The sequence below is a fragment of the Thamnophis elegans genome, chromosome 8, assembly GCF_009769535.1.
Source record: "Thamnophis elegans isolate rThaEle1 chromosome 8, rThaEle1.pri, whole genome shotgun sequence".
NCBI lineage: Eukaryota > Metazoa > Chordata > Lepidosauria > Squamata > Colubridae > Thamnophis > Thamnophis elegans.
The window spans coordinates 80,429,633-80,450,218 of NC_045548.1; the positions used below are offsets into that span (position 1 = coordinate 80,429,633).

General features: G+C 51.5%; 1 protein-coding gene across 1 annotated transcript; it reads right to left on the reverse strand.

The window, feature by feature from the left end:
- Positions 1-8,344: 8,344 nt before the first annotated feature.
- On the reverse strand, positions 8,345-18,285 carry SPATC1 (spermatogenesis and centriole associated 1). Its single transcript, XM_032222363.1, has 5 exons — positions 18,099-18,285; positions 16,600-16,824; positions 9,816-10,388; positions 9,145-9,278; positions 8,345-8,674 (listed from the first exon to the last, which is right to left on the reverse strand). The coding sequence occupies exons 1-5, from the start codon at positions 18,283-18,285 to the stop codon at positions 8,345-8,347; spliced, it is 1,449 nt and encodes a 482-aa protein (XP_032078254.1).
- Positions 18,286-20,586: the final 2,301 nt, after the last annotated feature.

Below are 20,586 nucleotides of genomic sequence, written 5' to 3' on the forward strand. Positions count from 1 at the left end.
GTAGGCGGAGGGCAGCGGGGAGAGGCTCTGCATGCCAGAGAGATCAGGGCTGCCTGAAACGCTGGGGAAGGTGAATATCCTGCCTCCCTGCCTGGCAGTTGGCCTTATGTACATGGAGGGCAGCGGGGACGGGCTCTGCATACTGGACGGATCGGAAACGCATGGAGCGCAGGGGGAAGCGGGCCCCTGCTGGATGGGGCTTGAAGCCCCGATGGGGAGGAAGGGCTGCTGCGGGCTGGGGAGGGGCATTGACATGGACAGGGACCTGGGGCTAGAGAAGGCCGAGGAAGGCTGGGTGCTGCCAAAGACAGAGGTGAGCTGCGACAGGTTTTGTGGGGTGAGCGGGCCGGGACTGGACGTATCAGAACTGGGGAATATTCCCCTTCCTGGCTCAGTGAAGGAGAAATAACCCACATCCGACCCAGCAGCAGCAGCAGGGCCACCGAAGAACGAGGACAGCTGGGAGGCGCCCGGGCTGCTGCCAAAGACTGCGAAATGCGACAGGCTTTGTGTGCTGGGTGTGTCTGAAAAGTAGGAGAAATAACCCCCTTCTGGGCTAACATAAGCAGGGGCAGCAAAAGCAGGGCTACCGAAGGCCGAGGACAGCTGGGAGAGATTCTGGGTGGAGGCCAGGTCGCTGCCAAAGACAGAGGTGAGCTGTGACAGGTTTTGTGTGCTGGGTGCATCTGGAATGAAAGAGTAGGAGAAAGGACCCCCTCCCTGCCCAGCAGTACCAGGGCTAGAGAAGACCGAGGGCAGCTGGGAGATCAGCTGGGTGGAGGGGAAGCTGCTGCCAAAGACGGAGGTGAGCTGTGACAGGTTTTGTGTGCTGGGCGCGTCAGGACTGGATGAGGAGCCAGAAATGGTGTATGTTCCCCTTCCTGGCTCACAAGTGCTCCTGGTGGGGCTGTAGAAGACAGAGGTCGCCTGGGAGAGATCTATGATGCTGGGGAGGTCAGAGGTATCATAGAAGAATTTGGGACAACCAGACCAGGGGATGGAGTATGTCTCCCTTCCACAAACGTTCCTGGGGGAGCTGGTGGGGCTGGGGCTGTAGAAGACAGAGGTCGCCTGGGAGAGATCCTGGAAACTGGGGTATTCATGGGGATACAATTTCGGCTGACCAGAACTGGTGCATGACCGCGGTGTAGAGCAGGGGCTGGAGATGGAGTATGTTCCTCCAGAGCTGGGGATGGAGTATGTCCCTGTAGGGCTGGAGATGGAGAATGTCGCCCTTCGCTGCCGGGCAGCAGGAAGGTTGGGCAGGCTGCTGCCAGGGAAGATGGGGAGGTCACTGGGAATGCAGGGCCCGCCTGGCTGGATGGTGGTAGGCAGGTTGGGCAGGCTAGCTGGTGAGAAGAGGGGAGACCCTCCTCCAGGAGTAGATGGAGTAGATGGAAGGTGGGGGTGCCATGGGATGGGGCACTCAAAGCAGTAGCCCCGTGGGACGATTGAGCTGCCACTGCTCCGCTGAGAAACATTTTGACCGCCAACACCTGCAAGATGGGGAGAGAGAGAGAGAGAGAGAGGAGGTGGTAGTATGTAATAGGGGGCAGGAAACGGCCATTATCCTCCCCCTCATTTAATCTGGGGCAGCCAAGTTATCTTCTCAGTGGGAACACAATTTTTCCTTTAGATTATTCATTCAGCAACTGTTTGAAGTTACTGCAGTGCTGAAAAAAAGAAGTTATGAATGGTCCTTGAAGTTACAGCTACTTTAATGCCCCATGGTCACATGATTAAAATTGAGATTCACCCCCCCCCTCGCACTTACAACTGCAAGTGTGTGAGAGTGGTTAAGGCACTGTACCAAAACCCAAGAGACAGTGAGTTCTAGTGCCGCCTTTGACATGAAAACTGACTGGGTGTCTTTGGCCCACTCGCTCTCTTGCAGAACAGTCCAACTTCACAGGGTTGGTTTTTTTTGGGGGGGGAGTTTATGTTTGTTGCCTGGGCATGGAATGAAGTAGCTTGGTTGTTATGAGCTGGATGGGGCAAGTTGGCCATACAAATTGTCACAGACCCCATGTGATGACCTGGGGCAAGGCAAGAGGGGACATAGTCAGCTGATAGTTCAAACCTTTCCTTTATTGCTCCAACCTTCCCGCAAATGCTCCCACATTTATGGCAAATCCAGAGCAAAACGATCAACACATACACAGACCCCTCCACAGCCTCTGGCTGGAAGTATAATCTGTCACAGGACTATAAGGGAATAAGTCAATCAGTCCAGGAAGCAAAGGAACAAGGCAATGGTTTCAGGAAGCAAAGGAATGAAGCAATTAATCCAGGAAGCAAGAAATAAAGCAAAGAAGTCCAGGAAACTCCAAATGTAGGCAACAGCACACAACACTCCATGAATTCCGTATTTGTTCCTGACACAGGCTGATAAGAATCTAGAGGGGACAGTAATTACTCTGGAGATGGAGAAAGCTGAATATTTCCTGAGATTTTAAAATATTGAGGAAGAAAGGGGGAAGATCTTGCTAATATAATGGCAGAGTTGTTGGTGGATGCCTTGGAGATGGGTAAGCAGCAATTTTGCAAGCTGGGATGGATGAAATATTCAGAATACATACAAGTTTTGCAAGAAAGAATAAACTTCCCAGAGAAGTATATGAGAGATTTCTTAAGAAGGAGATAAGAGCGGAAATACTCCAAAGAGCAAGAGAAGACCCATTGAAATAAAAAGAGAGAGAAATAATTGTTTTGAAACAGATACCCAGAGATATAAGGAAACAATATCAATTCTTGACAAGGCAACTGATTAAACATGATACCTGAGGGAATATTAGTGACCTGGAATGAAAAAAGATACAGATTGGATTCAATAGCTATAGCAGCAGAATTTTATGATCATCATTTTGGTTTGTATGAAGAAAAAGAGAGAAGAGAGAAAGTAGAAGATAAAAGATAAGAGGAACCAACAGGAGGGGGAAATATACAATAAGAAAGTGAAATGGAGCAAAAGGAAAGAACAGAATGAGAGAGAGCAAGGATAAAAGAACAGAGAGAAATAAGAACAATTAGAACAAGAAGACTTATCTACAAGTGAAGTGATGGAATAAGAAGTAAAATTATTGAGGAGGATTTTGACATCACTGTGAAACCCGGACTTTTCTGGAGCTCCGGGATCACCACCAAGTTCAGGTCGCCTGGACAGTCCAATTGGACCTAAACTGTCCCATAGAGATGGTGATAGGTAGGGGTATATCCTGCTGATCCCAGAGACACCCGCAAAGTCTCTGGTGATCCAGGAAAAAAGCCCTTTTGCCGGGGACTATGAGTCAGCCATTAGGCTGCTGAAACAGTTGACAGCTCCGTAATGCAAGGACAGGAGAGAAGCATGTCATTTTGGTGAGAGTTTTAAACTTTTTTTCTGTTGGAGAGAAATTTGGAGATTTTATTTAAAATAAAGACTAATGAGAGAGCAAGCAGTGGATTTAAGGCATGGTCAATTGAAGGTTTCCTTTTTTTCCCTTTGTACTGCCAGAAGCCTGATTGGACTTTCATTGTAATTTACTTTTTAAAGTGGACTGGTTCTTTCCACTTTTTCCCCTACCTTCTTTGGAAACATTGATACAATTAAGTTTGAATTGTCTAAAAATTTACCTCTTTTTACCTTTGCTTAATGAATTATTGTATTTTTCTTTTCTTGGCTTTCCTTTTTCCATTTTTTTTAAAAGTAAAAGGCGGAGTGTAAGAGACAAAGACTGAGAGTGGGAAACAAGTATTACTGCCACCTAGTGGATTTGAAACAATGTTTTTATTTTTGCATGAATGTTTTGAGAGAAGCTGGTTTTTTCCCCAAGGTTGTCTAGTTAAGGCTTGATAGTGAGAGGAACACGGTTGTTTATACAGGTGTCTCTTGTGAAACTTTCAATGTCTGGAAATCTACCTTGAAAGAATAAATAAAAATTTTAAGGGAAAGCCCAGAGTGGCCTTGGAAAGGCTTTCACCCTACAAAAGCTTTGAACTCCTTTTTTTCCCCGGTGGCAGTGTTTACCTTACTCTGTTATGGAAGCAACTCTGCCTCCTTTCTCTCTCCTTTTTCCCTTTTGAATTTTTTTTTCCCTTTTGAGGCAGTTTGTGAGCTTGTTTTAAGTGGCCTGGGCCAAAGGAACACTTAAATATCCTTTTTTTCCCCTTTTCCCCTTTTTCTATTTACAACTTTTGCATTTTCATATTTTCATATTCTTATTTGGGAATTGTTCTCTTCTTTTATTCCCCTTTTTATTTTCTTACTTTTTTCTTTTTTAACCCTTCTAATTGGAACCAATTGTATAAGGGCATACAAGAGACCAAGATTTTTACCCTTTTGGTTTTTTATGTTATTGTATGTTTTTCTCTTTTTGACTCTTCTGTTGCCACCTAACCAGTTTATTGTTTTATTTCTTATTTTTTGACCTCCCCATGGTCACCTGGGACCACAATTTCACCTTACATTAGGTGGATTAAAACACACAAAGGAAAAATCTGGAAAATGAATAAAAAAAACAACCATCATTAGCTCCGCAACAACAACTCCTTCCTCTTCACCCGCAGGAGGACAAAGATCAATGCAGACGGTGCTTCAACAGGAAAAAGATAAGGGAGTAACATTAGAGGCGATTATGCAAGGAATACAAAAACTATAAGTAAGACCAGAGAGCATTGAAAAGAGATCAGAAACCATTGAAAAGAGAATTGAGACGATAGAACAACGAACAGAAACCATAGAACAAAAGACAGGTAAAACAGAGGAAAAAATTGGAAACATTCAACAATGGATGATGAAATATGAGGATAGACTGCAAAAAAATTGAAGAAAGAGATGAACAAAGAGAAAAGAAAGTTGAGGACATTAATAGTAGATTGAGTATCGTGGAAAAAGATAACAGCAGAATATTGGGATGGGAGATGGCATGCTTTTTTATGGTATAAGGGAACTAAAACACAGGGTTATTTTAGAAGACACTAATATATGTGAGGCTTTGTTACTAAATTGGGAGAAGATCAAAAGGCAATACAATTTAAAAATTCCAGTCTGGCTATCAACTATCGAAGCTTTTTCATATCCAATAATATATAAAAAGGAAACAGATATGGTGAAACATTGAATGCAGAGGGTGAACTTAAATCTATGCAAGAGTTGAAAGAGGAAGGAATAGGAATGAATTGGTTTTCACATGTGCAAATACAGTCTAGATATGATAAAGATCTTAAAACGGAAGGTTTCTATGATAAAATGACTGAATTAGATAAAATTTTGATAGGTACTGATGAAAAAGTAATTTAAAAATTATATGGACACCTACTAGAGATTAAGCTGAAGGAAGAACAAGTCGAAGAAACTATGATATCTTGGGGGGGGGGATTTTGGACATGGGATTGAATTAGAGAAATGGCAGAAATTGTGGTCTCAAAATTATAAAATTATGTCAACAGCATATAAGGAAAATTTGTATAAGATGTTTTATAGGTGGCATCTACCCCCAACGAGAATGAATAGCAAGAATGTTCAAGAACAAGTCAGAAAAGTGTTGGAAATGTCATCAGACACCGAGCTCATATTACCACATGTGGTGGACTTGCGTAGAAGCTAAAAGATACTGGACTAAAATCCACACGTGTTGGAGAAAATGATACAAAAACACATAGACCTTAAACCAAATTTTTTTAAATTGGGAATTATACCAGAAACATAAAATAAAGATTTGAAATATTTCATTGTAAATGTTTTAACAGCAGCTAGAATTGTATTTGCAAAAAATTGGAAAAATGAGAAAATACAACACAGGAGGAAGTTATTCGAAAAATAATGGAATGTGCTGAAATGAGTAAATTGACATTTGAAATCAGAGAACAAGAAGATATACAATTTTATAATGTAAGAGACTTGTTTTATCAGTGGCTAGATAAAAAACATGGAAATGAAAAATGTTGGAGAAGCTTTTCATATTGTAAGAATAGAATAAGATAGGTGATACTATAAAGATGTATTATTATTATTAAATAGACTAATAATGATGTAATGGAATATTGGTATATACATGAATCGAATACCTAGAACATTTTGTTTAAAATGAAGGAATAACAATTATAGTTGAACATATGATGTACAATGATAACAATGTACCTATGTATACTCGATGGACAAACTGTGATTCTATATACAGCTGAAAGTAGTGATGCATAAATATAAAATGTTGGAGAATTCTTTCATATTGCAAAAATAATAGAATGAGATAGGTGATTCTATAAAGACATATTATTAAATACACAAATAAGGATGCAATGGAATATTGGTAGAGGGACGTGCACTCACTAGAGGCAAGGGAGGCCTGGCCAGTCGTGAGGAAAAGAAAAAGTATTTTAAAGAATTTTGTGTCTGTTTGAGAGGGGGGAGGGAGGGAGGGAGGGAGGGAGGGAGGAAGGGGGGGAGGGAGAAGAAAAAGAATGGCAACTTTGGAGGGAGATGATCTCCAACTGGGGTGTCCTTGTGTCACAAGTGCAGATTCAATCTTAATATGAGAAAGATGCCAAAATGTATGGTTTTTATAAAGAACTAACAGAACTAGATCAGATATTAACAGGAATGGATGAAAAAATAATTTAAAAAAATATAGTTATCCATTGTGTATTAAAATGGAAGGAGAACAAGGACACAATGATAGTATGGGGCAAAATATTTGTTTACCCACAGCGTCTCCTTAAGTCTCATCCCCAGATGTGCCTTGCGAAGAGGGGCAGGGCGCTCTCCTCCTGAGTCGTCGGGTCAGCCTGTGCTGTTCCCGCCTTCCCTCCACTCTCCGTGCTCGGGGATCAGGAGGGGGTGGTCCTTGCTCATTGCCCGAGCTCCGCCGCTCCTCATGTTCACTGCTTGCCCTCTCTTGGTCCTCCTGCCCCCGTTCCCCCCTGCCTACAAGCTGTCCCAATAACGGAAGGGCTTAGCCTGACTCGGCCTGCTCCTCCCCACGTCCCTCCGAAGCCAACAAAGCCGCCTCCTCAGTCTCCATCGGCTCCAGTTCTGGCTTGTCTTCCTCCACAGAGTCCGGCTCCGACAGGGGCATGACACCTTGCTAGGCTGAGCCTGCGGCCTCATCATCCCTGTGGTCAGTGCAGAGCCTCGTCTGCCAAAGGAAGGTTGCCAGGCCCTGCCAGGGAGGAGACAGTGGGAGGGTGAGGCGAAGCTCCCTCCATCGCCGGGTGAGGCTGGAGAGCCAGCAGCAGCTCAAGGGATGAGGGGGCAGAGCCAAGTCTGCCCCCTCAGCCAGTGCCTGGGCCAGCAGCCAGGGGAAGAAGAGGGCAAGGCGCAGCCGGCAGAGTGCAGGGAAGGCTCCAATGTGCTTGTAAGTCAAGGACTATCTGTACTAAAAGACGGAGCAGCAGAGAGGTCAGCATCCGAGATGCCTTAGGAGGTGCTGCCTATTCCCAAGAACCTCTAAGTCCCAGAAGACCAAGGGAGACCATCCCTCTGGCCATCTCCAATACAAGGACTGACTCCCGAGAGACGGCAAGCGACAGACGAAGCAGCAGCAGCCAAGGGTCTCATAGCAAATGTGGAGAATGCCCCGTTGGAAGAGCCTCCTAGCCGTCAGCAAAGGTCCAAGCAGAACATGAAGAGCACTGACCCATCTGAACTCAGGGCTCGGAAGGGCAGGGGACGGCCAAGACGTCAGACGGACCAGCCCAGGATTGTCCCAGAAACAAAACTGACCAGTCCAGAACTCTCCTCCCTCAAGCACAGGAGCTGAAGGCCTCTCGCTCAGGTGCGTCTCTAGGGCCAGGAAAGGCCAGAGGAAACAAGGCCCCCTGGGATCACTTGCACTGCTGACCAGCTCTAAAGACCAGATTGAAGGTCAGGGAGAAACTCTCGGTGTTCAGGAAGAGCCAACTATGACTTGGGGGCACAAAATTAATCTGTTTTCTTTTAGGAAGGTAAAATTATGCAAATCCTCCAAGCCCATTAATTATGCTTAATTCCATTGTCTTCTATAAATTGGGTATCTGCGTATAACACCGGATGCAGGTGTCCCAATTCTTAGGAAACGTTCCTTGGTCTGTTTTACATCACATCTATGTCACCCCAATCTTCCTGGCCTGGGATTTGTTAATTTTTAATACAAGCCCTGCCTTAAAGGGGGGGGGGATTTTTTCTGGCCCCCCCACACTTCGCTTCAGGGACTCCCTGCATCCTCCAGAGCCCTCCCCCCAGAAAGGACCCGCTTTTCCCCCAGGTGCCGTACAGGTCTTGGCAGGGGCAGAGACGCCTGGGCTCCGGATGGAGAGGGAGACACGGCAGCCAGTCCTTTCTAGACCTTTATTGCCTTTAATGGGGGTGCACAATGGGGGGGAAGGGGGGTCACCAGATGAAGAGGGGCTTCCCGTCCTCCTGCGAGAGCTTGTGGAGGCAGCTCAGCAGCAGCAGGCAATCCTCCCGCATTTCGGCAGGGGCCATGCTCTTCACCACCTCCTCCAAGTGCTGGACGTCGCTGTAGGCAGCTGCCTCGGGACTGGAGGCTTTTGGCCGCCCGCGAAGGATGCCAAAGGTGTTCACTATGCGCTCCGTCAGGCTAGGGTGGAGCTGGGGGTTGTAGCCCAGGGGCTTCAGGGTGTCCATGACGCTGTTGTAGCGCTCCATGGCGGCCTCAGACTGCTCCAGACTTAGCTGCAGGAAGGGGTCCTTTTCTCTCTGGGAAGAGAAGGGGAACGTGAGAAGGGCGGCTGGGGGGGGGGCAAGATGCCCATCTGGGGTGCCTGAGCTTCACTTGGGGCCTCCGAGGGAAGAAGAGCCCGGTAACCAGGATGGGTGAGAGCCACGGCTGCCCCCCTTCAGAGGGAGTCCAGCAAAGCAGCCTCTGTGGGCCGAACAAGGGCGTGGGGGGGGGGGGGGGAAACAAGGGTAGTTGGGGGAAACTACCTGACCTACCGTGCCCCCTCCTGACTACAGGAGAAGCTGGAGGCGGATGCTTTTGCTATGTAAAGCCCCAAAGGTCACTCTAGGTCGTGGGGAGCGGGTTTGTCTTGCAGCTGCCCAAACTGAGGGGCCTCAGCCGGAAGCCAGCAGACCCTGTCACACCCGGCAGGACAAAGAGCATCTCCTCCTGCCACAAAGGTAACCCCCCCTCCCTCCCCGGGACAGGCAAGGGGGGATCACTTCACCTGTGAGATTTTCTCAGGGATGTTGCTAACGGTGAAGCCGTAGAGGCCGACTCGGTCGGGGAAGATGCTGGCGAGGATGCGGCGGTCCAGCTGAAAGGCGACCTCGCCCACAAGGCGCTCCTGCTTATTGGCTTCTGCAAGAGACCGCCAATCAGCAGCGGCACTTGCGGCCACGTCCCCGGCAGCCCCGCCCCAGCAGGTGGCTAAAGCTAGGTCGGAGGGGGGAGAGGCGGAGACCCAGCGGCCAGCAACGCCAGAGGGGGCGCAGGGCCCCTCCTGCTCGGTCCCTTACGACGCTCCAAAGCAGGGCGGGGGTCCCCGATGCAGCCGGGCGGGAGGCGGGCCCGGGATGACTTGGCGGGGTCGCTCGCCCTGGCCGGGGTCCGAGCACGAGACGGCCGAGCCAATAGGGCAGAGCGGGGCGGGCAATGGAGCTCGGGCGCCCCTCTTCGCCTTGCCGCTTTTTAACTCCACCTGAAATTTCAGGGAGGAAGCGGGAAGCAGGTGGCGCCGGCTCTCGGTTCGTTGGCTGGCCCGAAGTGCTTAGGCTGGACGGAGCGGCGGGACTGCGCGCATCGCGGGGGTCTTGGGCGCCCCTCTCCCACGGGCCGGGCAGGGTCTCTGGGCAAAGGATCCCGCGCTCGGAAACCTCCCCCCGCCGCCTTGCTCACCTTCCCCTGTGGTGCCGGTGGTGCTGCTGCTGCTGTCGGCGGCGCCCTGGCGCTGGACGGAGCCGTTGCTCTCCTCCGCCCGCGGGGGCTGCGGGGCTTCCTCTGGAGCCGGGGACTCGCTTTTCCCGACCTCAGGCGGCGGGGCCGGGCCGGGAGAGGGCTCGGGGGGCTGCGGCGGAGCGGCGGGGCGCTGGCTGCCCTGCGGAGGGGCCGGAAAGGCGTTCTGGACCGGGGAGGCGAAGAAGAGGCCGCCGCCGGCCGCCGCCTCCGCGCCGGCCGCCCCCATCCAAAAGGCGAGCGGCGGTGGCTGGGCGGGCGCGGGGCCGAAGCCGAAAGCCTGGTAGTCGGCGGGGCTGCCGCGGGCGCAAGGATCCGGCGCTGCCGGGAAACGCTGGGGACCGGGCTGGGGCCAGCAGGGCAGGAAAGGCGGGCGGGCGCCGCAGGAGAAGGCCGGGGCCGAAGGCGGCCGGTGCGGATGCCACGGGAAGGCGCACTCGTGACAATAGCCCGGGGAGCTGGCGGACCGGAGGGAGACGGCAGGAGCGGCGAACTTCGGGCTGGAAGCGCCGCTGGCTGCAAAGAACAGAGAGAGCGTCTGCTGAGCGAGCGCCGGGCGGGGAGGGGGCTCCCGCTGGCTCCCCGGAAGCCTCGGGGTCTTTTGCTTTCGGGGAAGGGGCGGCGGCCTCCTGATCATGTCCCAATCCAGCCCCTGCCGCCTTGCGCCCCTTCCCTCCCCCCGCTTGTTCGGCTGGGCGCCCGCCTGCCGCCCTTCTGCAGAGCCGCCCGCCCACTTTCCGCTCACAGCATGCCCGGGTGGCGCTTCCTCAGTTGCCCTCGGTCAGAACATGATTTACTTCATTAAACGGAGGGATGTACCCCGCCATGCGCCCTCCCCAAGGAGCTCTATGCAGAGGGGGTAGGTGGGTGTTGGGACACCACCACCCCTTTTCCTGCTCCCTCCATCCCCGGGCAACCGGCCCCTAAACTGGCTCTAGAGCAGGGCACAGTAGCAATGGCTGGAGCCCTCCTGGGCACAGCATCCTTCCAAAGAGGGCACAGTGAGTCCCCCTCACGCCCACAGCCTGGAGGGCAGGGTGCGAGTGCCCACAAGAGGCCGGTCAAGCAGGAGGCAGCAGCCGGTGACGCTGAGAGTCCTTCTCTTTGGGCAGAAAGCCAGCTGTGGCTGTGGGAATGAGGCCCAAGGAGAGCGGGTCTCAGTGGCACAATGTGCACACCTACAGGGTGTGCTACCCATTTTGGAAATGCTCCTTCTTGCCCTTCCTTGGCCTGGGTGCGCAGAGGCACCACCGTTGGCAGCCAAAGTCTTGGTCCGACTGACAACTCCGTCTGTAGATGACCACTGGATTCCCCTCCGGTCTCTGATTCCCCCTCCCCTCCATTCCCCTTGCAGTTTAAAACCCCAGGCACTGAAACTCTCTCCCTTCAAACGCGGCCCTTGTCCAAATTCTGATAAATGAAAACGGATGGGAAAATGTTCAAGGGCCGGGAGGGGGCGTGTGGTGGGAGCAGAGGACTGGCAAGGGCCTCTTTGGGTGTGTGTGGGGGGATCTTGCCTGCCTTGAAAGGACTGGGGGGTTGCCCCCCTCCACCGGAAATCACCCTTGGACCCCACTCCTTCAGGGAAGGGAAACCTCTCCTGTTTAGGGAAGGGTCTCAGTGGGGGGAGATTTTCTGGATCCTTTTCCCTCCGGAGGATATTCTGGCTTCCATGGAGCATCCCAGGAACTCCGGAGCTCCCGTGAGCCTGATCTTTGGAGGCGCAGAGCCTTCCAAGGCCCGCCTGGACCCGCCAGGGGGGGGCTCCTCTGCAGGGTGCTTCTCAAAGGCTTCGGCCTTTACTGTTCATGGTTGAGACTAAAATGCAGAAGCTGTTGGCCTCCCTGGCAGCTTCATTGCCACTTCTAAGGCTAACTGCGCCTGTTGTCCTTAATCTGGCCTCCTTCACATTTAATTTTAACCTCCTTTTTTCCTTTGCTCCTTGACTTGGTTAGAGATTGCCAATCTTTTGCATTTTTCACTGTCTAGGCGCTGTCATCAGCAGCACAGCATATTGGTCTTCTTTCCTCCAGTTTTAAAACTGCAAGTATCTTCTTCCAACCCAGCTTCCTTTAATAGTATATAGGCTGAAAAAAATAAGGGCAGCATGTCCAGCCTTGTTACACTCTTTTGCCAACCCGGATCCAGTCCGGTTTCATCTTCTGTGCGGACTATGGGTTGTGGACCTGTAGGCAATCTTTCCTGAGAACAATGCGACGGTCTGCTCTTCCGAGGCCTCTCTTGGGTGCTGAGGGCTTCCGTGCACGCCTTCCACCTTCCCTGGATCTCCTCACAGCCACGCAAGATCCCTCGGTCTGCTTTAGCTGCCAGTTTGAAGTCGGAAACCCCTTCTGAGTTCAGTGGATCTTTTGAAAGACTCTCCCCCTTTTTCCGTGCCTGTTGCTGTCCTGGGAGTCGTAACCCTGGTTTTCCTTGTCTCTTCTCCTAGCTCTCTGAAAGTCTCTGAAGCTCCTTCTGGAGAGTTTTTGCCAGAGTTTCCTCGCTTTGGCTTCTGTTCTTTTCCCTTCTTGGCAATTCCCATGGTTTCTTCTGACATCCACTTTGCTTTCTTCACATTCCTTCTTCACCATTTCTTCTGAGTTCATTCTGCAGGTCTTCTGCTTCTCTGTCCAAGAGTTCCAGGACTTAACAGACACCAACAGAATAACAGAATTGGGAGGGACCTTGGAGGTCTTCTAGCCCAAGTGGGAGACCTTCTACCAGGGGTGTCAAACTGGTGGCCCACGGGCTGGATGCCTCACAGGCGGGCCACACCCACCCCAGCTCCGTGAAGGGGGGAGACGTCACGATGCATCATGTGACGGCAATGTGACACCGCGAGTTTGATACCCATGCCTTTCCCCATTGGGAAGAAATGGCCATCCGAACTCATCTTGAAAACCTGCAGGGGTGGAGTGCTTGCGACGTCTGCAGGGAGCCGATCCACTGGATTTTTGTCTTTTTGTTTCAGAGTTCTTATTGTTGCATTTTTTGTTTGTTTATTGGTTTCACTGTTATTGTGAGTTGCCCAGAGCAGCTTGCTCTGGAGCTTCCTGGCTGGCATAGGTCTAAGCTGCCACCCATGATACAATCTCCATGTGCAAAATGCCATAAATCCATAGCAGAGATCCCGTTTCTAATCTTTGCTATTTGTCTATTGCCAAGCGTTCCTCAGAATTCAGGTTAGTAAACTTTATAAATCAGCATATAAAGGGCATGATCTCAAATGATGCCCCGAAGAAGCCCAGAGTTCATTCTTTCCCCTGTCCTCTTTCCTGTGGACTGAGGCTTAAATCAACCCTTTTGAACAACATTAATCTACAATAAACAAGACCATCTGCTGGTAAAACAAACCCCAAGGTAAGAAAACTGCTTAACTTTCCATCCCCAAAGGAAAGCGCCCTTATTTTGCTGCCCGGGGTCATCCAGGAGGCTCCATCTGCTCAGGCCTCCTGAAATGCAGGTCACCCACTACGGCAATGGTGTGTGTGTGTGTGTGTGTGTGTGTTCCTATCGCTAATATTTTGTGTGTGTGTGAGGGGGGAACCTTTCCTAATTCAAAAACATTAAAATGAATAAATTAGAGACCTGGTTTCATGCCGAGCTCCAGTTGTATAAATAGTGGAATTGAAGGAGCAGTTTAAACATTTTCCACCAACCCGAACCTTTCAGTTTTCCATTTATGAGATCAATGGTGGTTTTCAGGTCTACCAACAGGGAGAAGAATTCCCCTACCCTGATCCTATTCGCATATTCAGTGCTCTGGTGTGGGGCTCTCCAAACTTGGCAACTTTACGATTTCAATTCCAAGGATTTCTCAGCCAGCCATGTTGAAGTCCAATCAAATAGACCTGGAAGGGGCCTTGGAGGTCTTCAACCCCCTGGGGCTGCAGCAGGAGACCCTGTACCACTTCAGGCAGGTGGCTGTCCAGTCTCTTTTTGAAAACCTCCAGTCCTGAAACCCCCCCCCCAAACCCCGTGATGATGAAGTCCTAAAGTTGCCAAATTTGGAGATTCCCGCTGTAGAACCAAGCCATTCTTTGTTGTTAAATATCCTTTCCTGGATTCTTCAGCAAGAATTTAATTTTCCTTCCGCTTATTTGATAAGTAAGTATCCGCTGTACAGTTTCTCTGTGATTTAATGAAGAGAGAGACGGGTCCTTCCTGCCGCCTCCTTTGAATGCCTCTCCTCCAACTGCCTTGTTTTGGGGAGATTCGGTCCTAAGCTCCTCACACAGATCCCTATACAGATTTGGCAGCTGCTGAGAGTCAAATGTGCACCTCTGGCCTCTTTAACCAGCTGGCAGCTTTCTCACGCTCTGACCCCGTGGATGGCAAAGGCAGAGCCCTTTGGTTATTCCGTACCACCATCGTTAGGTGGTGTGCAGGGTGGGTGTGAATGACCACCTGCTGGGAAGCAGCATCCGTCAGAATCGTCGTGCAGAGACGTCTTCAAGGACCTGCTTCAAACCACAAGAAGATGATGCTCCTGCACCAGAGGTTGCTGCCCTCTGTCCAGGGAAGCATTTCTCAACTTCAGCAACTTTCAGGTTGAGAAATGCCAGCCTAGACATCCAAGCAGGCAAAGTCCAAGCTAGTGTGTATCTCCAGCAACTTCTCCCCATTCAGGTTTCCTGCACGTTTCTCTTTTGTAAAACACCTGCAAAGTTCAGTCTCCCCACCCCACCCCCCACCCCCCACCCCTTTTGGGCTTATTTCAGCCCACTCAGATGCTCTTTGGTATAAAACAAAATCCCCCTGATTTGCAAGCAATGCTTTATACTGTAGGTAACCCTGGAATTGATATCAATAGGGGACAAATGCTTATTCCTTGGACAGCAAAGGTGACCTACCAGCAAATACTAGAGTGCATAATGTCGCTTGAAGGCAAAATTGCGAAACTGCGTCTCACTTATTTTGGCCGTGTCATGCGGGGTAATTCATGGGAGGAAATGATTCCGTTGGGAAGAGTTTGGGGTAAAAGGCAACCGTCAAAGGAGACGGTGACCAGACACCCTCAAAGCTTGACACAACAACTCCAAGAAGCTGTGCAAGATCGGAAGACGTGGAGAGGCCACCTGGCCCTGAGAACCGCCAAGAGTCGGACATGACTGAATCAATGATATCACCACCATCGTCATCAAAATGAGGATTGTCAGGCCTCCCTATTCTCCCCTTCCCCAAGCATTCTCGTGGCTGAAGTGATAAAAGACAGCATCTTCCAGGTCTCCACTCCAGGTGGAGCAGGGCTGACATCTACAAAATTATGATCATGTTATGTATGCCCTGTTTAAATATTTAACCAAATTGGGGGGGGGGGCAATCCAGTCACAGCACAGAGAGCATCTCTTGGTTTAGTGGCTGTCATCCTATCTAGATTCAGCAGCCCACCAGTATTTAAAAGACAAAGGCCATTCTTGAAGACAGCAAAGCCCACATTTTGGAAAGAGAGGATTGCTATCTTGAAAGGGGGGTCAAAGAGGCCGTCTATTTTCAAATTGAACAGCCCTATCTCAACAGAGTGGGTGGGGGGGATACAACATCATCTATCTCCAGCCTACAACATGGTCCTTTCAGCAGTTCCAAGGAGGCTCCACACTCATTTGCATCACTCAGGTGACTCTTTATAAACAATAAACAAAAGTGCAAAATGTAGCAAAAAAAAAGATCAGTAAATTGTTAAGATTATAAAAAGAAGAAAATACAATGCAGTTTTAATAGGAAAACAAATTGCTTCAGAAGTAGGCGAAGAGGCTAAACAAGGAGCCTCCGCAAGCATAGATAGGATTAAAAAATAAAAATGGTAAAATAGTTTGAGAGAAGTGAAGGGATGGCAGAAGGAATATTTCCGAGATTTGTATGTAGAGATACAACTAGAATTGAAGATGAACACTGTTCATGTTGGCCCCCAAGAAAAGGCTGCTCTCCAGAAGGTCTAATTGCTGTGAGGATTTTGAAAAACAGGGGGGCTGCCATTGTAGCAGGGGAAACATGGTTTGCCGATGGAGTGATTGCGCTCCTTGTTTGGGTGAGGGCTGCATCTACGGCTGTCAATTATTATAGAATTATTGGTCCCTCACGCCAAGAGAAATATTCTCTCCCCGATAAGGAAAGTTGAGTTCACAGATCTTCTACATTCAAATCCAGCATTCATCTCTCTCTTTCACACACACACACAATTACACACCCACACCCACAACTGTCCTTTGTGTCTCTTGAGTATTGGACCGGCCTTGCATCCTCTCCAGGCCATGGGTTACACCATCTTCTCCTGCTTGGCTCCACATTGCACAACCAAATCTCTTGCAGGCAAGATTGGAGCCAGACCTTGACAAGACCTCCGGAGCTCTCCTCTGGCCAGTGTGAGGATCGCTGGTGGACGAGCGCCAGCACAGGCCCATGTCTGCACCCCAGGCCAATGTCCCATTCAGCAGAGGGCTACACCCGGAGGAACAGATTGAATCCCTGAAGCCTTTGCAGCCCTGTCGGCTTCTGTCCTATCACAGCCCATTGTGACTCCCTTTCGGCAGCTCAGAGTCCCCCATCAGAGCGAAAAATATGGCTGGGCCCTGTTGAGCCGGGACACTTGCCCGGAGGACCTCTAGACTCTGCCTGACATAGAACAGGAGGGATGTCTCCTGTGAGATGCCCGGACGGGAGGCACCTTGCGTGGGATCTGAACAATTCCGTTTTTATCCTGCGGCCCCTCTCAGCACCTGTAACTCACCTGAAATGGAACCTGTGGGGGTGGGAGGGCAGAACTGGAAGCGTGGAGGGGAACCCCGGAAACTGGCAGCCATGGCTCCTGGTGGAGGAGAGGACAGAGGGTACGATGTGCTGAGGCCGGTTGGAAGTCGCTGTCGAATGCCCAGCCGCAAGCTGGCGTTCTGGGAATTTTGGGATTGATCCAAGTCGTCGGAAGCGTCAAGGAAGGCCTGGTTGGCTAAAGGTTCTGTGAGGAGGACAGATGGGGAAGCCGGGGTCAGCCTTCTGCTGCCGTGGGGAAAGAGCCCCACGGAGCCTCCCCAACACCTGGGGCCCCGCCTACAACCGCCTATCAGACGTTGCAGATTTCCACCCCTTCTTCTTTGAGGGCACGCAGAGGGCGGGTGGGGGACCTCTGCCCCGTCTCCGTCCACCAGGGCTGGGGAGGGCTTAGAGATACGGAGGTCATCGTGGCAATCCATGGAGGGTCCCCCCCGGGTGAGTGGGGATCACGTTGGGCGGAGGCAGATGGCGATGGAAGCCAGCATTGCTGGTCAGGCTCTCCTGGACGTCCTCCTGCCATCTCTGGCGGAGGAGCCTCTGTGTCCCCCGTGGCTTCACAAGGTCTCCCTCCCAGCTCATCTCTGGGGAGCAGCCCTTCGTGGGCCCCCCTCAAGGAACTTTCCCCCCGCTGGCTGGAGAGCCAGGAATGGCACCCGCAGAGAGTCGGGTCTGAATGGCGCTTGATTGTGGAGCTGGTCTGTCACCGCCTTCCACTCAAGCGGTCCCAAGGTCTGCCCAGCTGCCCTGACCTCTGGGGCCACTGCTGCAGCTCAGCCCAGGGGACCCAGGGGGAGGGCCGCATTGGGGCCCAAGGATAGCCTGGGCAGGAGTCTTCTTTGGTTGGAGCCAAGGGCGCATGGCCCCCCCTTTGAAAGTGTTTTTATGTTTTCCTTTCAAGTCCATTCACAAATATACATTCTTATAGGTGCTCTCAACGTTTATCTGTTAACCATTAATGTTGATCGTTATCAACATTCATTTGGGGTCCCTTTCTTGCCACCCCGTGTCTCCATCTTATTTTGCAACAACCCTGCTCCTTTCGTCTTCTCCCTTCTCTGCCTTTCCTCCACTCCTTTCTTCTTCCCCACTTTCCCCCCACTCCTCCTCTCTTCTCCTCCTCCTTACCCTCTTCTCCTACTCTTAATTCCCCTCCCTTACTTCCTCTGCTTTGCTCTTTCTACCTTTCCCTCCTCCTCCTCCCTCCTTTCTCCTCCTCCTCTTTTCTCCTCCTCCTTACCCTCTTCTCTTACTCTTGCTTCCCCTCCCTTACTTCCTCTGCTTTGCCCTTTCTACCTTTCCCTCCTCCTCCTCCCTCCTTTCTGTTGTTGCCCGTGCTTATTTCCTGCCTCTGATGGATTCTCAGGGTGGCATTTGAGCCATCCCAATTTTAGATGTACATAAAAATAATCTCCTCTCTAACATTTTACTCCCCAATAATAACCCCCCCCCCCAGGCCACCTTGTTGGTCAATCCGGCTGGATTCAAAGTCGGGCAGCAGATTTCTCTCGTTGAATTGGTTGTGAAGGACAGACTTCAGCTCCTGGTTCTCACGAAGGAGCAACACAAGCTGTTTGAGTTCCTCGTTTTCAGCCACAAGGGCCTTGATTTCTTTTCTTAATGCCTCATAACGTGCAAAAATAGCCATCCCCTAAAAGCTGATCCGAATTGGGGAGACTTACTGCCTCAGGGTGCCCCAAAAGAATGACATTCAGAGAGCCGGGTGGGAGCCCCACTGCCAAGGCTGCTCCTCTCCTGTCCACTGCTGGGCTGGTGGGTGGCAGCTTGGACAGTAGGCAGTGGGAGACAATCAGCCTTTGTGATGCGGCCAGGTGGGAGGGGGAAGGAACTGGTGGGCGGGTGGGAGGCCACTGGCCTCTGCCCCAGAGCAGAAAGGAGCCCTTGGGAGGGCCCGGGGTGCCCTGGCCCAGCCGGCAGGGACCCTCACCAGCCCAAAGGGGGGGGGGGGCTGGTTGTAGCCGGCTGCTCCCACAATAAAGAAGTGTGCGTCCCGGGGGGATTGGTTGTTTTGTCTTATTTATCCCCCTCCCCTTTTTATTGTGAGCCGCCCGGAGTCCTCCCGGAGTGGGCGGCGTACAAACCCAATAAACTAAACTAATTTGCTGCTTTGGGGAGCGGCCACTGGGGCTGGGGAGACTGATTGCAGATGGACCATTGACCTCTTCCTCTGCCAGCCTTCTGGCGAGGGTCCCTGCCCCTTCTGGCACGAGGGGAAGTTTGGTGCCCTGGCAAGAGGCGGGCGGGTTCTGGCCCAGCCTCCAGAGCAGCTCTCCTGACCGGCCCCCTTCAGCCCATGGCCAAACTGCCCGGGGCAAAGCCCAAAGCCTGGACGGTTGCCCAGTGCTGGTGCAGCCGCAGCCCTCCAGATTGCACTTCAAAGCTTTATTAAAACACAGAAAGGCTGGTTGGACGCAAGAGGCTTGTTGCCCTGTCGCTTCGTGTCCATTGGGTCCCACCAGGACTGGTCCACAGATGAGATGGGCTCTCCTGGGAGCCTTCAGCAAGCAGTCAAAGCTTTTGGGCCAACCGTCACTTGCCTATTATAACATTTATGCTTCCCCTGGAGGAGAAGTCATCTTTCCCTTCCTCCTCCTCCTCCTCCTCCTCCTCCTCTTTCAGAAGTGGAGAAAGAAGGTCCAGTTGTGTGGTCAGCATTTGGCCAACCGTTGGCACTCTGGAAACTAAGCAGGCTCAGCCTTGCTGACCCACAGCCGTGGGGTGGAGAAGAGTCCCCAGATGGTCCTGTGGCCGTGGGGTTGGAGAGCTGTGTCCTGTTGCCTGGAGTCTCAGGGAAGCGGCGCCAGTGGAGGTCCACCTGAGGGGGCTCACAGGAGGTTTCACGGGGCTTTGGCCGGAAAACGGTGCCCCCTTTCCTGGCTCAAAGAAGACAGGAGGCGCCTGTGGTGCAAAAAGTGGCATCTGCTCACGCTGGAGGCTCCACCGCTAGGCAGGGATGGAGGGACACAGCCAGAGGGAGGGCAGGGAAGTATGTGCGCCACACACACACGGCCACCTCTCTACAGCCACGGAGACCCCAACGGGTGCAGCCGAGTCCCATCATTTGGCTGTGGAAGGGTGAAGTGGGAGAATATTTGGGAGGGGAGGGGTTGCCCGTCAGGAACTTTGCCCCCTCAGCTTTTTCCCTGCCAAGGGCTGCCACTGCGGTTGGGCTCAGATCAGGCGAGTGCCACAGAGGGGGCCCACTTCATAGCTCCACAAGCAGCACTTCCCCCACAGGTGGACTTCCCACATTAAGTCTCTGGGGGCTCTCACTTGTGAAGACAACCCCACCCCCTTTGCAGCAGCTGATCCTCATGCTGCTCGTGCATCCATCCCATTAGCCGTGTTAAAGCTCCGCGTGGGGTGTTGGAAGGTGACTGGTGAAGCCTAGCCAGGCAGGGAACATCCTGGCACATGTTGGGCAAATATGCAGACCCTGCAATTGTTGCATTGATGGCTTCGGGCTTGCGCAGCTGGTGCTTGTGCTGTCCTTCCGCCCTGGGCCTCCCTCCCTCTGCTTGGCAGCCACCCCAGCAAGGCGATTTTGTGTCAGTGTTTCTCCAGTGACCGTGTCCACGTCAAGGAAGTTCAAGGCGGCCTTTAATGTACCTTGGCAGTGTTTCCTCTGCCCTCCCTCCATGGGGCCGTTTTTCAACCGAGGCCCCTGAAAAGAAGGTGCGTGAGGTATCTGTGTTTGGCATGATCTGCCCTCCAGTTTAAAGGAGGTTAAAGGAGGCTTAAAGGTATGGAAAACAGTGGCAGGAATTGGGGATGCGCAGTCTAAAGAAATGGATTAGGGGGGATACGATAGCGTTATTCCCATATTTGAGGGGCAGCCACAAAAGAGGGAGTCAATGCAGTTTCCAGAGCACCTGAAGGCAGGACAAGAAGCAATGGATGGAAACCGACCAAGGAGAGAACCAACCTG

What these genes read in the sequence shown, in the direction of transcription:
- SPATC1 (XM_032222363.1), bottom strand. Translation starts at nt 18,285, where the DNA reads ATGGCTATTTTTGCACGTTATGAGGCATTAAGAAAAGAAATCAAGGCC. An exon ending in CAGCCGGATTGACCAACAAG is followed by an intron (nt 16,825 to 18,098) that starts GTGGCCTGGGGG and finishes TCCTCCTCACAG; the next exon opens with AACCTTTAGCCAACCAGGCC. An exon ending in CACCGGCACCACAGGGGAAG is followed by an intron (nt 9,279 to 9,815) that starts GTGAGCAAGGCG and finishes GGTCTCTTGCAG; the next exon opens with AAGCCAATAAGCAGGAGCGC.